Source organism: Danio aesculapii, chromosome 1 (assembly GCF_903798145.1).
Source record: "Danio aesculapii chromosome 1, fDanAes4.1, whole genome shotgun sequence".
NCBI classification, from domain to species: domain Eukaryota; kingdom Metazoa; phylum Chordata; class Actinopteri; order Cypriniformes; family Danionidae; genus Danio; species Danio aesculapii.
Genome location: NC_079435.1, coordinates 19,776,110 through 19,789,827, shown reverse-complemented (window position 1 = coordinate 19,789,827; position 13,718 = coordinate 19,776,110). Strand labels below are relative to the sequence as shown.

The 13,718-nt window shown below is 33.0% G+C and overlaps 1 protein-coding gene across 4 annotated transcripts in view; it reads right to left on the bottom strand.

Annotated features, from left to right (window-relative positions):
• rgs12b (regulator of G protein signaling 12b) overlaps nucleotides 1–13,718 on the bottom strand; it is a 95,273-nt gene that overhangs the window by 32,316 nt on the left and 49,239 nt on the right. For all 4 annotated transcript variants that reach the window (XM_056456899.1, XM_056456892.1, XM_056456907.1 and 1 more), the window contains exon 5: nucleotides 6,453–6,474. In XM_056456899.1, the coding sequence (XP_056312874.1) occupies nucleotides 6,453–6,474 (22 nt within the window). The remainder of the gene's footprint in view (nucleotides 1–6,452; nucleotides 6,475–13,718) is intronic.

Below are 13,718 nucleotides of genomic sequence, written 5' to 3'. Positions count from 1 at the left end.
TCCTGTTTAAGTAGTCTTCCATATTTCTCTCGTATTTTTTATCTTTTATGAAAAGTGAAAATATAGCATCAAAGATTCGATATCAAATGTGATATAATTGCAAGAGCTGTTCAAGAGAATTATGCTTTCGCTTTGTTTTGGCTTGAAAGCCTGTTGAAATGAATATAAAAACGCCCGCCATCACTTCATTTCTATTAAAGCTATGCATCGACCGTCACCCTTCCTATGCAATCTCTGAATCAGTCAAGAATCAGTGCTGACTGACAGACGTGGTGCGTAGTGATAAAGACACTGTTCCCTGATCAGCTTTGGTACACATGATTTGAAGAGGAGCAAAAGCGGAAACTTTAGGATTTGGGGGTGTTTTTAAACAGACAAATACACTTAAAATAGGCAATGTAAAAATGTCCGTCCTGGAGTGTTTTATTTTAAACAGTAATAATGTTGGCTTAAATGAGCATCAACAGTCCCGAAAGTAAGCTAATGGTTTTATTACAGATCTGTGGATTGGACCTTTGTTATCAACAAAAACAGTGTATCAAAATTAGAGATTTACTGCTCTTCAGAAAAACTTTGATCAATATTTAAATACAATGAATAACAAATGAACACGTTTTAATTTCTCGCATAATTAATTAATTCCTGTATAAGCATTTGTTTTTAATAATCAAATTTTTATTTTATTTTACCATCTATTTTCAATTAAAACGTATCCCGTATTTTTATTATTTTATTATTATTTTGCTTGCTTTAAGGAAAACTCACTTAATTGTAACATATTATTTCTTAAAACTAGACAATATTTTTTGCTTGTCTAGAAAATACTTCTTGATTTAAATTTTTTTTTAGATATTTCGACCAGAAAAAGGCAACTCTGAGTAAGAAAAGCACTTTTTTTGCAGTGTGCAGTTGTTTTCTGTTGTTGAAAACTGCTGTTTATTTACTCACTCTAAAGTAATCTGTTTATGCATGTAACTTTTTTTCTTTAGTAGATTAATAGTATTCTTTAGTAGTGTTTTGCAAAAATAAAAGATTTGTGTTATTTGTTGATTCATAAAATCTAAGACAATAGCTGCTGGTAATTTAAGAGTCAAAGAAGAAATGTATATAGGCAAAAGTTTGTGCACAGTCTTTTTTTGCTTGTTTTGCCTGCATACAGTGCTCGGCATAACTGAGTACACCCCATTTCGAAAATGAATATTTTGATCCATTTCTCAGTGTATATGTATTTTTGTGCATTTATTAAACAGATATATTTATTTAAATAATATTTTAGTCACCAAACATATTTAGAAAATGAAAGATAATTAAAAAAAAATTAATTCAAGCAAAATAATGTAAAATAAATGACAACTTACAAAAATTTTACTGAATGTTTACATTTTTTTGCTTCTCTTGATTTTTCCTCTTTTTAAAATTTCTATTAATTATTTTTCTATAACATAAATTTGGGTGTACTAGTTTTTGAACCATTACCATAAGTTATTTTGTTAGATAAGCTCCAGATTTGGCTTCAGTACTGACTAATCTTATGTACATGCACAAATATAATATTGTATAGCTTCCTAATAAAAATATGAATTTAAAAGAGAGATTGGTGAGGGGTGTACTCATATATTCTGTATATTTTCGACTCTTAATGTGGCGTTTATAAATCACCAAGGAACTGTGTTTGAGCTAAAAATCTAGTTCACCTACATCTTGGATGCAAGTTTTCCCTTTTTGAGTGAACTATCCCTTCAACCTGATTTCTTAAATCATCTGATACTCTGAAGCTCTGCTTTTCTGAAGCTGGGTGATTCTAATGGTTGGTGAGCACTTGTAATCAAATACACATCCTTCTTTAAAGGCACAGTTCACCCAATAATTTAAACAGGCACTCTTTTCTCTCCAACATGTTGCTTTAAACTCACGTACTGTTAATTTATCTGGTGAAGAAAAAATATAGAATTGTAGATACAGTTTTTAATAAGTATTTTACAGCTTGTAGTTGCGTAAACAATATAAAAGTAAATAAAATAAATAATAAATAAATAAATAATATAAATATAAAAGTAATCCAAGATACTATGAACCTCTGAATGGCAAAAGCAACAAACATTTTTGAAAATGACATTTCTATTCTGTGTGTATTCTGGTTTAAGAGTGCCAATAATTAACTATTCCTTAAATAATCCCCAGTAAGCAGAATAAAACTGCAAAGAGTTTGTGTAGTCTGTTTACTGACTTACGTACTGACTTTTTACTGCAATGGCTAAACTACACAAATGACTTTGAGCGCAGCTGAATGTAAATAATTATAACAACACTTCGAATAAATCGAAAAGGTTAACATTCAGAGAGATCCTGCAGCAGGCCACGTGTCGCAATCAGCATGAACTCTTACCTGGGTAAAGCTGGTACGAGCCAGTGTGATGCCACTTCACCAGATATTTCATGCCAATTGGACGCCAGGCTTTGACATCCATCACCCCCACATTACACAAACCCACTGCCATTGAGCAGAGGCCGAACAGCCGATAAACTGTCCATGGAGCTGCTGTACATGCTGGCCGCAAACATTATGAGCAACTATCCAAACAACACCGCGACGGGACTACAAGCATGTATGGAGGGGTAAACAGATAGTGGCCTGTGCACAAAGCTCTGAACGGGCAGATGATCAATTATTGAAAGCAGAGAGAGGAGGGAAACTTAGACGGTAGAGGTAGCAAAAACCTGCAATATTAATGCTGGATCAGCATAGCTAACCAGTAGCACTATGGCTGAAGACAAACATGCACACACAAACAGATGGGACAATTTTGGATTGCGTTGCATAAAATGGCTATCATTCCTGGTGTAATAGGTGAATGAAAAATGTGTGTAAGTCATGACAATGCATGCATTAAAAATCAATAAATGTTTAAAGGGTTTTCATGATTTACATAATTAAATAATATATAAGTTTTAAATTGTGGTAAATGTTAAAAGTTCTAAACTATCTATTATGATTTATTGTTCCACTTTTAAAATTATAACATTTATAATAAAATATTATAATAAAGATTATATTTCACAGATGTCTCACATTGTCCCTTGGCAACATTAATATACAGTCATATAGAATAGTATAGAATGCTTTATAATAATCCTTTATTTTATTTAGTGTCCATTTTATTCAAAAAAGTGTTTTTGACATACTTAATAAACGTATTAATAATAATAAACTGTAGTATTTTTATAAACCAATCAGACATAGCATTCAACAACCCTGTAGTTAAGCACATTTATTTTATGTATTAATATAAGTACAGTTGAAATCAGAATTTTTAAACCCCCTTTGAATTTTTTTTTATTTTTAAAATATTTCCCAAATGATGTTTAACAGAGCAAGGAAATTTTCACAGTATGTCTGATAATATTTTTTCTTCTGGAGAAAGTCTGATTTGTTTTATTTCGGCTAGAATAAAAGCAGTTTTAATTTTTTTAAAACCATTTTAAGGTCTAAATTATCAGCCCCTTTAAGCTATATATTTTTTCAATAGTCTACAGAACAAACCATCGTTACACAATAACTTGCCTAATTACCTTAACCTGAACAGTTAACCTAGTTAAGCCTTTAAATGTCACTTTAAGCTGTATAGAAGTGTCTTGAAAAAATATATTGTAAAATATTATTCAGTCATCATGGCAAATATAAAATAAATCAGTTATTAGAAATGAGTTATTAAAACTATTATGTTTAGAAATGTGTTGAAAAAGTCTTCTCTCCGTTTAATCAAAAATTGGGGGGAAAATAAACAGGGGGGCTAATAGTTCAAGGGGTTTAACTTCAACTGTTTATGTTGACTCAAAATATAGTTTTGGACTGTGACAGAGAATTGCCTTTTACAGCATCAACTAACCTTGCTTTCTCTTATAAATATATATTAATTGAAGTATCAGAAAAATTTTATCAGAATCCATTTCACAAGAAAATCGTTTTTAAAAATGTATTCTAATGTGATTTCTTTGTAAATGTTTGTGAAATGTAATACCATTTCTTAAATAAAAACTGTTACCTGTTTACTGTCATGAGGGTCTACAGAAGTACTCTTTATGGAACTTTATTTTTCCAGCGCAATTAATAACTGCACAGCACTTGACATTGAATTACCAGACAAGCGTTATTAATACAGAGTTTTAACATTTTCCCCTTGGAAACAATTATAAAAAGATTATGTCAAACTACTTAACAATGTTTTGTTGATTTATATCAACGTATCACATTAAAAATACTTTATTTTACACCACATTGAAAGAATTTGGTTTAAAATGCAGTGCTTTTGAACTATATATTCATAAAAATACCCAGACAAAATCCCTGCACTGAATAAAACTAAAATATTAAGGAAACATTCCACTGTTATACATTGATAATAAACAGTTGAAGTCAGAATTATTAACCCCCCTGAACTATTAGCCCCCCTGTTTATTTTCCCCCCAATTTCTGTTTAATGGAGAGAAGATTTTTCAACACATTTCTAAACATAATAGTTTTAATAACTCATTTCTAATAACTGATTTCTTTTATCTTTGCCATGATGACAGTAAATAATATTTGACTAGATATTTTTTAAGATAGTAGCATTCAGCTCAGAGTGACATTTAAAGGCTAAACTAGGTTAATAAGGTTAACTAGGCAGGTTAGGGTAATTAGGCAAGTTATTGTATAATAATGGTTTGTTCTGCAAACTATCAAAAAATATATATATATATATAGCTTAAAGGGGCTAATATTTTTGACCCTAAAATGGTTTTTAAAAAAATAAAAACTGCTTTTATTCTTGCCGAAATAAAACAAACAAGACTTTCTCCAGAAGAAAAAATATTATCAGACATACTGTGAAAATTTTCTTGCTTTGTGAAACATCATTTGGGAAATATTTAAAAAGAAAAAATATTCAAAAGGGGGTGAATAATTCTGACTTCAACTGTAGATAAATAGGATTTCTAAAAGAGCTAGTGACACCAAAAGCTGGAGTAATGGCTGCTGAATATTAATAACCCTTTCCACTGTATTTATAAAGCATTTCTTAAAACAATGAATCAATCCAGATTAATAAAGAAAGAGGATCATGAATATAGACGTCCTGTCTTCAGCAAAGCCAACTCCATCCTATAATACTAACGCAGAGATGTCTACCAAAACACAGCTCAAGTCAACAGAAAGCAGAATAATGAAGAAAATGAAAGGCTGCTGAGATTTGCACTTTGATCTCAAGATGGATGGGTGTTACTTGACATTACAAGTGGTCTTTAACTCAGAACCAGATTTACGACATCCTGCCATGACTAGAATTGATCCTGGAGCAGTTTCTAAGAGATCCGAACGCTGATCCGGCCAGTCTGACCTGCTTAATTACGAGCTGATCTCAATCCAGATTCTCTCACGGTTGTTGTGTGCCCGCATGCAACAAACACACACATTAAAAAACAATACTACAGGACAGTAAGAGCAACAGCTCTTCACAGTTTTGCATGCACACATTTGTCCCTCAGTTCCTTTTGTTATGCGTAAGGCTGAAAGATCTACGGCTCTAACCGGCAGCGTTAAGCAAACATTCGCAGAAACCCTAGCACATTCACACATGCTAATTGGAGTGTTGAGAGGACCGAGGAGAGTTAGTGTTTGTTCAATCCTAATGAAACACAGAGATTTAGCCCAAAAATGTGAGTTCATCATGACCCGATGATGAATCATAGACTACACATTACTTACTGTACAGTCATTATACAGTGTGTTGATTTGTTTTAAAAGGGGAAGCTTGGTTGGCTCAAAGAGGAATGCAATGAAACATTAGAATATCATTTGTCACATTACATTGTTATGAAATATGTGTGGAGAGGGAAGAGGAAATTGATCACGAATCATGTTGTAACTGATCTTATTCACTATTTACTCCCGGTAAGACTTATAACTGCTAGTTTACCTACATTCGTCCAATAAAAATGTAATACAGCTGGATTTGGGGGTGGATGGCAGAGAAAGAACAGAAAGCCAATCTTATCATGAGATCACACAACTTAAAGACAGCCAAAACGGTGTTTGCTTTCTCCTTCATTTGGATAGAGCTCCATCTATTTCAGATTCACACATATAGATCCACACACACACATATACATACATATATATATATATATATATATATATATATTTATATATATATATATATATATATAAAACCGCATTAGCATTGAGAACACAGCAAAGAAACACAATAGTTAGATTTTTTTAAAGAGAACAAAGGGATGACGTAGGGGTTTAGTACAGTAACTGAGCACAAGAAGTCATTTAAATAGCATAGAAATCTAATTAAGACACATATATGAAATGATTAAGTACAGAAAAAGATACTAATATGATAAAAGGAAGGCAGGAAAACAGACAGGACATGAGAGATTTTAATATTGAAATACTGATTACTCACCACCATCGGAGACAGCTGCAGACTGCAAGAGAACACAGAGAGACATGTGTGAGTGACTCTCTTCGCCAACAGAAACACACACTGAAGTCTGCAACATTGCTGGGTGCTCTGGTGGCATGATATACACACACCAGCTCTTCCTGTTTTACTGGTACAGTGTTTCACACACACGCCTCCTCCTCACTCATTCACCAATAATGAGATGCATCAGGTACATTCCAGCCAGCTTGAATTGTCAGGCCCCACCCACTGACACATCAGCCCCGCCCACATTGAATTTGCCTGAGCATGTCAGATAGTGCTTTAGTGGCCATTATGCAAGAGACAAACTTGTTTCCCCCTTAAATTACAAATACTGAATGATATCATTTTTACACAATGAGAAAGAGTTGTGAAAGTTCAGACTTGGTTAATGAACCTTTATTTTATTAATGATTTAATGGATTGCAGTGGTGATGCATTTATTGCAGTGTCAAATGATGCATTTTACAGTCATAACGGTGGCGTTCGGGTGAGAGGATGTGTAAAGTGTTTGTAATGGAAGAGAGCCAAAGTGATTTCCTTTAGATGTGGGCTCAAAGGTCAGTTAGTGATGAAATTATCCAAGGCGTGAGCTTAAATAGAGACGTTTTTCTACAAATAGTGATGTTTTACATCGAGGACTTTTTACTTTTATATACACTACTATTCCAAAAGGTTGTTATTAGTAAGATGAAGATGTTTTAAATGAATAAATAAATTAATTTTAATTTGTGAAGTCTTTTTAAACAACATGAATGCATAAAAATTTACCAGACGTGACAGTATATTTGTTTATTAATGAAACATTGTTTAAAAATGCAGTTCTTTTAAATTGTCAAAGAATTTATCACAGAATCATGAAAAAAACAATGATTTCCAAAGGAGTAATGGTTGCAATTTTTTCTGTATTTTTAAATAAATAAACACAGAATTAGAGACTATTTAAAATGCTTAATCTTAAGACAAAAAACATATAGACAGACAGACAGACAGAGAGACAGAGGGACAGACAGACAGACAGACAGACAGACAGACAGACAGATAGATAGATAGATAGATAGATAGATAGATAGATAGATAGATAGATAGATAGATAGATAGATAGATAGATAGATAGATAGATAGATAGATAGATAGATAGATAGATAGATAGATAGATAGATAGATAGATATTTTTATAAATAATATGTTCTTTGTACAAAAAACTAAAACTAAATATCACAAACTGGAGCACATAAAACAAAAATGAAACCAATAAAACAACTCTAAATGCCATGGATTGCAATAAAAATGTCAACAGAGTTCATTTGTTGTTTCAGTATGTTGACGGTCCATTTGAGTATTAGTAGACTGTGCGCTTAGGCAAAATCCCAATTCTACCCCTTACCCCTTGTTTTGCGCGTTCACGTGAAGGGATAGTGGTGTGCCAATTCTGTTTACCTTGAAGGCTAAGGGCTAAAACTGAAATTTTTCAGGACCACAAATTTCCCAGAATACACCAGCTACAAAGACAGCAAAGCTGCACGCGGAAGTCAGGAGATGCACAAATTAGTATATTTTTGTCATTATTACAAATTTTTACAACAAGCATCATGATTTCCGCTACATTCATTCTTCCGTGGAGGGGCGCCACGCCAAAATTGATCCCGCCACGGCTACATTACAGCTTTCCATTCAAAACATTCAGTCGTGGGTTTTTTTAATAGTGGGTTATAATCACACCAAAACGTATTAAAAGGTAAGTGAATTATAACAGTGCCAACTTTTCTGTAACCGTAGTAGTGCTGGGCGTTATTTAACCCTTTAAGGTTACGTGCTGACTGACTGACAGGTGCGTGAGGCCAGCAAACACAACGTATAGCCATTTCACTTTACTTCAGGACGCATTAATACCGCTCTGTAGGTCTATTGGAGACATTCATAAATATTCTGAGCAAATCTAATAAATGTTGGAGACATACTTGTTAGATAAACGCACTAAATCGCACTTTAGCAGCGTTTATTTGAGAGCGCACAAGAAGATCTGCGCTTGAGCAGCGTATATTTGAGGGGACGTGCAAGAAGTTTTGTGCACAAGCAGAGGAAATCGGCGAGCAGGCAGAGAGATTCACATGTGTAGGGCTATTACATAAATGCGATCTCGACTTGTAATACTGCACTCACGACATTTGTCATTGAAATAACGCCACAGGTAGTTGGTAGATCTGTGTAAAAAAGGCCTGCTGCCACAGCTGGAAACACTGAGCATGTTTTAATTTATATATATCGGCATTCGTGTTTTACCGTCATGCTTTTAAAAAAACCCCTAAGATAAGAACCGCTAAATTTTGCTATCTATAATTCATAAAAATAAATCCTGTATAGCAGTCCCACAACATACTGTCCCATTTCTTAGGGGTAAAATTTGAAGCCCTGCCCCTTCACACTCTGTTCCAAGGGCCAAGGGGAAGGGGAAGGGGAAGGGCTAGGGGTAGGGATACAAAAATAGAATTGGGATTGGGCCTTAATATCTGTTAATATACTGCACCTTTAACAGATATTTAACTGACTATAAGAAACTTTGCAAGAACATGTCAACTTACACTAACCCTAACCTAACACTATCTACTTGTCTACTTATAATCTATAGAGAATTAGTTATAATGTAACTTTAATTAAACAAACAGACAATCAAAATAAAGTGTGATCGTTGTTTCTTCTCATTTTCTGACAAAATGGTGGAAAAAAAAACAGAATTAGGATGGATGAATATAGCTGAGAACTCTACAGTAAACTTAATAATAGCATTATTAATCCTGCCATAAATATTACAATTTTAAATAGGCCAACACAAATAAACTGACACAACAGGCAGAGAATTAGAAGAACTGCTGAAAATATTCAGATTACACCACCCCAAATAATACACTTAAATCATCTTTATACATGTACAGTTGCAATCAGAATTATTAACCCCCCTGTTTATTTCTTCCCCAAATTTCTGTTTAACAGAGAGAATATTTTTTTCAACACATTTCTAAATATAATAGTTTTAAAAACTTATTTCTAATAACTGATTTATTTTATCTTTGCCATGATGACAGTACATAATATTTGACTAGATATTTTTCAAGACACTTCTATACATCTTAAAGTGACATTTAAAGGCTTAACTAGGTTAATTAGGTTAACTAGGCAGGTTAGGGTAATTAGGCAAGTTATTGTATAAGGATGGTTTGTTCTGTCGACTATCAAAAAAATGTTTAAAAGGGCTAATAAATTTGACCTTATAATGGTTTTAAAAAAATAAAAACTGCTTTTATTCTTGCTGAAATGAAACAAATAAGACTTTCCCCAGAAGAAAAAACATTATCAGACATACTGTGAAAATTTCCTTGCTCTGTTAAACATCATTTGGTAAATATTTAAAAAAGAAAAAAAATTCAAAGGGGGTTTAATAATTCTGATTGCAACTGTATGTATATTGTAGACCAAGAGTTTACTTGCAAATAATAAATAAAATAACATGAATTAAAAAAAAAAAACATCTAATTGCCATATTTTTACAACAAAATCGTAAATTCCATACAGGCCTATAGAAATAAAATCAGTGGAGACTGAAAGAAGTCTAACCATGCTAAGCATGGGACAATAAATGGTTTTAAAGTTTACATGGTTTTGGAAAAGACAAGGTTTTAAAAACGCCAAAAATTTCTGTTATACCGTTTCTAGATTGGTTTTTTTGTGTGTGTTCTTTGCGACTATTTTATTTAGTTTTTTATGGCAGCAGCAGAAAAAGACCCTCCACATCAAAAGCTACAGGTCAGCCCACGATTCAGCAAACATCTGAAAATTAAATCACTTATAAACCAACATCCATGCATTATATAGAGCTAAATAGTGCAGAAACTTACGTTATACCCAGAGAAAAGATAGATATCAAAAGCTGGCTTTTTATTATAAAGAAATCTGTTTTTGAAACTAATGAAGACAGCAAAACTCAATCATTTATTTTGAATTATTTAGCCTAACATGTTTATTGTTCTAAAACATTTGAAATGTTTCTTAAAAAATATTGTGTTTAATAGGGAAGAAAGTTGCTGTTTTTAAACCAGACATTTAAAAAAGAACATATTTTAGAGAAGTAATCACAATACCGTGATACTGTGAAACCGTGATATTTTTATCCATCAGGATTTTATACCGGCCCATGTCTAAACCATGCACAATCCAGAAACAGTCATGGGGAAGAGGAATATAAAATAACCATGTTGTGTTGCTGGTATAAGGACGGATAAACAGAAAGATGAAAAGAGTTTCCATTAAACTCCCTACACAAACAAACATGCTGGATTTACAACAGTTCCTTTCCCCTACATGACCTTGCAATTAAATCATCATCAACTCTTATGTTATTTAATACTAGAGCCCAGGAAGTCACCTCTAGGAGGAAAAAAACAAACAAAACAAAAACAATCTGTGTCGACAGTTTTGACATTTTTTTCTCGAATACTTAAACTACTCCCTTTGGTTTAACAAACTTTATTAACTCATACCGACAAATTCATATTTCATGCACACTTTGCACCTTTAAGTGTGATAAACAATATGATAAACAATCATAGTAATAAATAGTACATAGCCTACAATAGTGTTTATGAACCAAGTTGTGTATTATACTGTATATAGTATTTATTTATTAATGAATGCTAGCATGCTGTTGTATTAATTAATGAACTGATAAACTATATTAAAAATACTATGCTATCCTTTTAGTTTTACAGTAAAAACAAACAAACGGAGGTATATCAATATACACTACCTGACAAAAGTCTTATCGTCATGTAAGAGCAACAAATAAATATCTTCTAGTGGATCATTTGGAAAAGTGGCAGAAGGTTGATTTTTCAGATGAATCAGCTGTTGAACTGCATCCCAATCATCACAAATACTGCAGAAGACCTATTGAAACCTGCATGGACCCAAGATTCTGACACAAATCAGTCATGTTTTGTGAAGGAAAAATTATGGTTTGGGGTTACATTCAGTATGGGGGTGTGTGAGAGATCTGCAGAGTGGATGGCAACATCAACAGCCTGAGGTATCAAGACATTTGTGCTGCCCATTATATTACAAACCACAGGAGAGGGCAAATTCTTCAGCAGGATAGCACTCCTTCTCATACTTCAGCCTCCACATCAAAGTTCCTGACAGCAAAGAAGGTCACAGTGCTCCAGAATTGGCCTGCCCAATCACCAGACATGAACATCATTGAGCATGTCTGGGGTAAAATGAAGGAGGTGGCATTGAATATGAATCCAAAGAATCTTGATAAACTCTGGGAGTCCTGCAAGAACGCTTTATTTGCCATTCCAGATGACTTTATTAATAAGTTATTTGAGTCATTGCAGAGATGTATGGATGCAGTCCTCCAAGCTTATGGGAGTCATACATAATATGAATTCTTTTTCCACTGCACCATGACGATATATTCTAGACTGTACATTATTTCTGTTAAGTGACGAGACTTTTGTCTAAGCAAAATCAGACCTTACTGTCCTAAATAAATAGTTAAAAATCAAGACATAATCATATTTTATTTTGGTAAAATAAGCAGAATAGAGGCCTTTGCCTTTCATATAAGCCACTTCTGATACCAAATGATCAACTAGAAGTTATTTGTTGTTCCTAAAACTTGGATAGGCCACAAGACTTTTTGTGAGGTAGTGTATGTACCCGCAGAAAACTTAGCATTGGTAATTAGTTTTTATTACTAGTTTATAGCCTACATTAACACATAAATTCAATATTTTACTATTTATGATTCTAAAACAGCATAGTTTTTTCATGTAGGTCTAAACTCATTTGCAGTTTGAAGAAGCATTTATTCAAGTACTAAGAGAAACAAAGTACTGTAGTATACTAATAGAAAAATATTAAAACCTTATATTATCATTCTTATTATGTCGTTGTCTTCCACCTTATACCCCGTTACAAATGATGAGAATAAATTTCTGAATTAGGACAATTTGATTTATTGACTACATTTAAAAATCTGTGTGACTGGATTGCGAATGCATGCACATGAAATATGTACAGATAAAAAAAAAAAGGTTAAAAAAATATGAGTGCACAAATTGGAAACAAAAAACAAGGGTTTACAAAATATGAGTGCACAGATTGAAAAAAAAAAAAGGTTTACAAAAATGAGCACACGGATTGGAAATAATATGATCGCATGGATTGGGAATAAAAAAAACTAAAGTTTACAGTACATGAATTGGAAATAAAAAAAACAAAAAAAACAAAAAACAAAACAAAGGTTTGCAAATTTAGAGTGCACGGATTGGAAATAAAAAAACCATGGACTGGAAATAATAATAATAAAAAAACAAAGCTTTACAAATTTGGCGTGCATGGATTGGATAATCATGGGTATTGCTCAGGAAACAGTTTAACAGGTTGGGCTTTGTACAAACCAGTAGTATTTTGAAATTGAACAAATATCCAAAGAATATTTTAAAGGGACAGTTCACCCCAAATTGATCATTTACTCACCCTTCACCTGCTCCAAACCTGTTTGACTTGCTTTCTTCTGCTAAACACAAAAGAAGACATTCTGAAGAAAGCTGGTAAACTGGTAACCTCTGACTTTCATAGTATTTGTTTTTCCTAGTATGGATGTTAGTGCTTACAGGTTTTCATCTTTCTTCAGAATTCTTTTCATGTGTTCCACCCAACAAAGGAACTCATGAAGATTTGAAACACTTGAGGGTGAGTAAATAGTGAGTATGTTTCATTTTTGGGTGAACTGACCATTTAATTCTCTATATAATGCCAGTCTGGCTCAAAAGCTGAATCTGTCCTTGGCTGACATGAGCATAGCCTATAACTTCATTATATTGGTCTAGTGACATCAAGGACACGTTCTCTAGTGTCTAACATCAACTATATTACCATCATGGATGACTTTGTGGTGTAAATCATAGAAGCCTTTATTATATAAACACAAGAGTGTCAAAAGTTTGTTTTATGCTCTACAATTTATCACCTAACCTTCTTTTACATCAGTGTCCATCCATGGTCCCTCATTAAGATATTTATTAAAAATACAAGATCCTGTTAATCGATGAGTTGTTTTAGTATGTTGACAAGGACTGCATGAGGCATTTACAAGTGCAGGAGTCAAAAGGCTATTTTTAATGTAACAAAACTATCATTTGAATCGGCCAGGGGTGCGTTTCTGAAAACCATCGTTAGCCAACT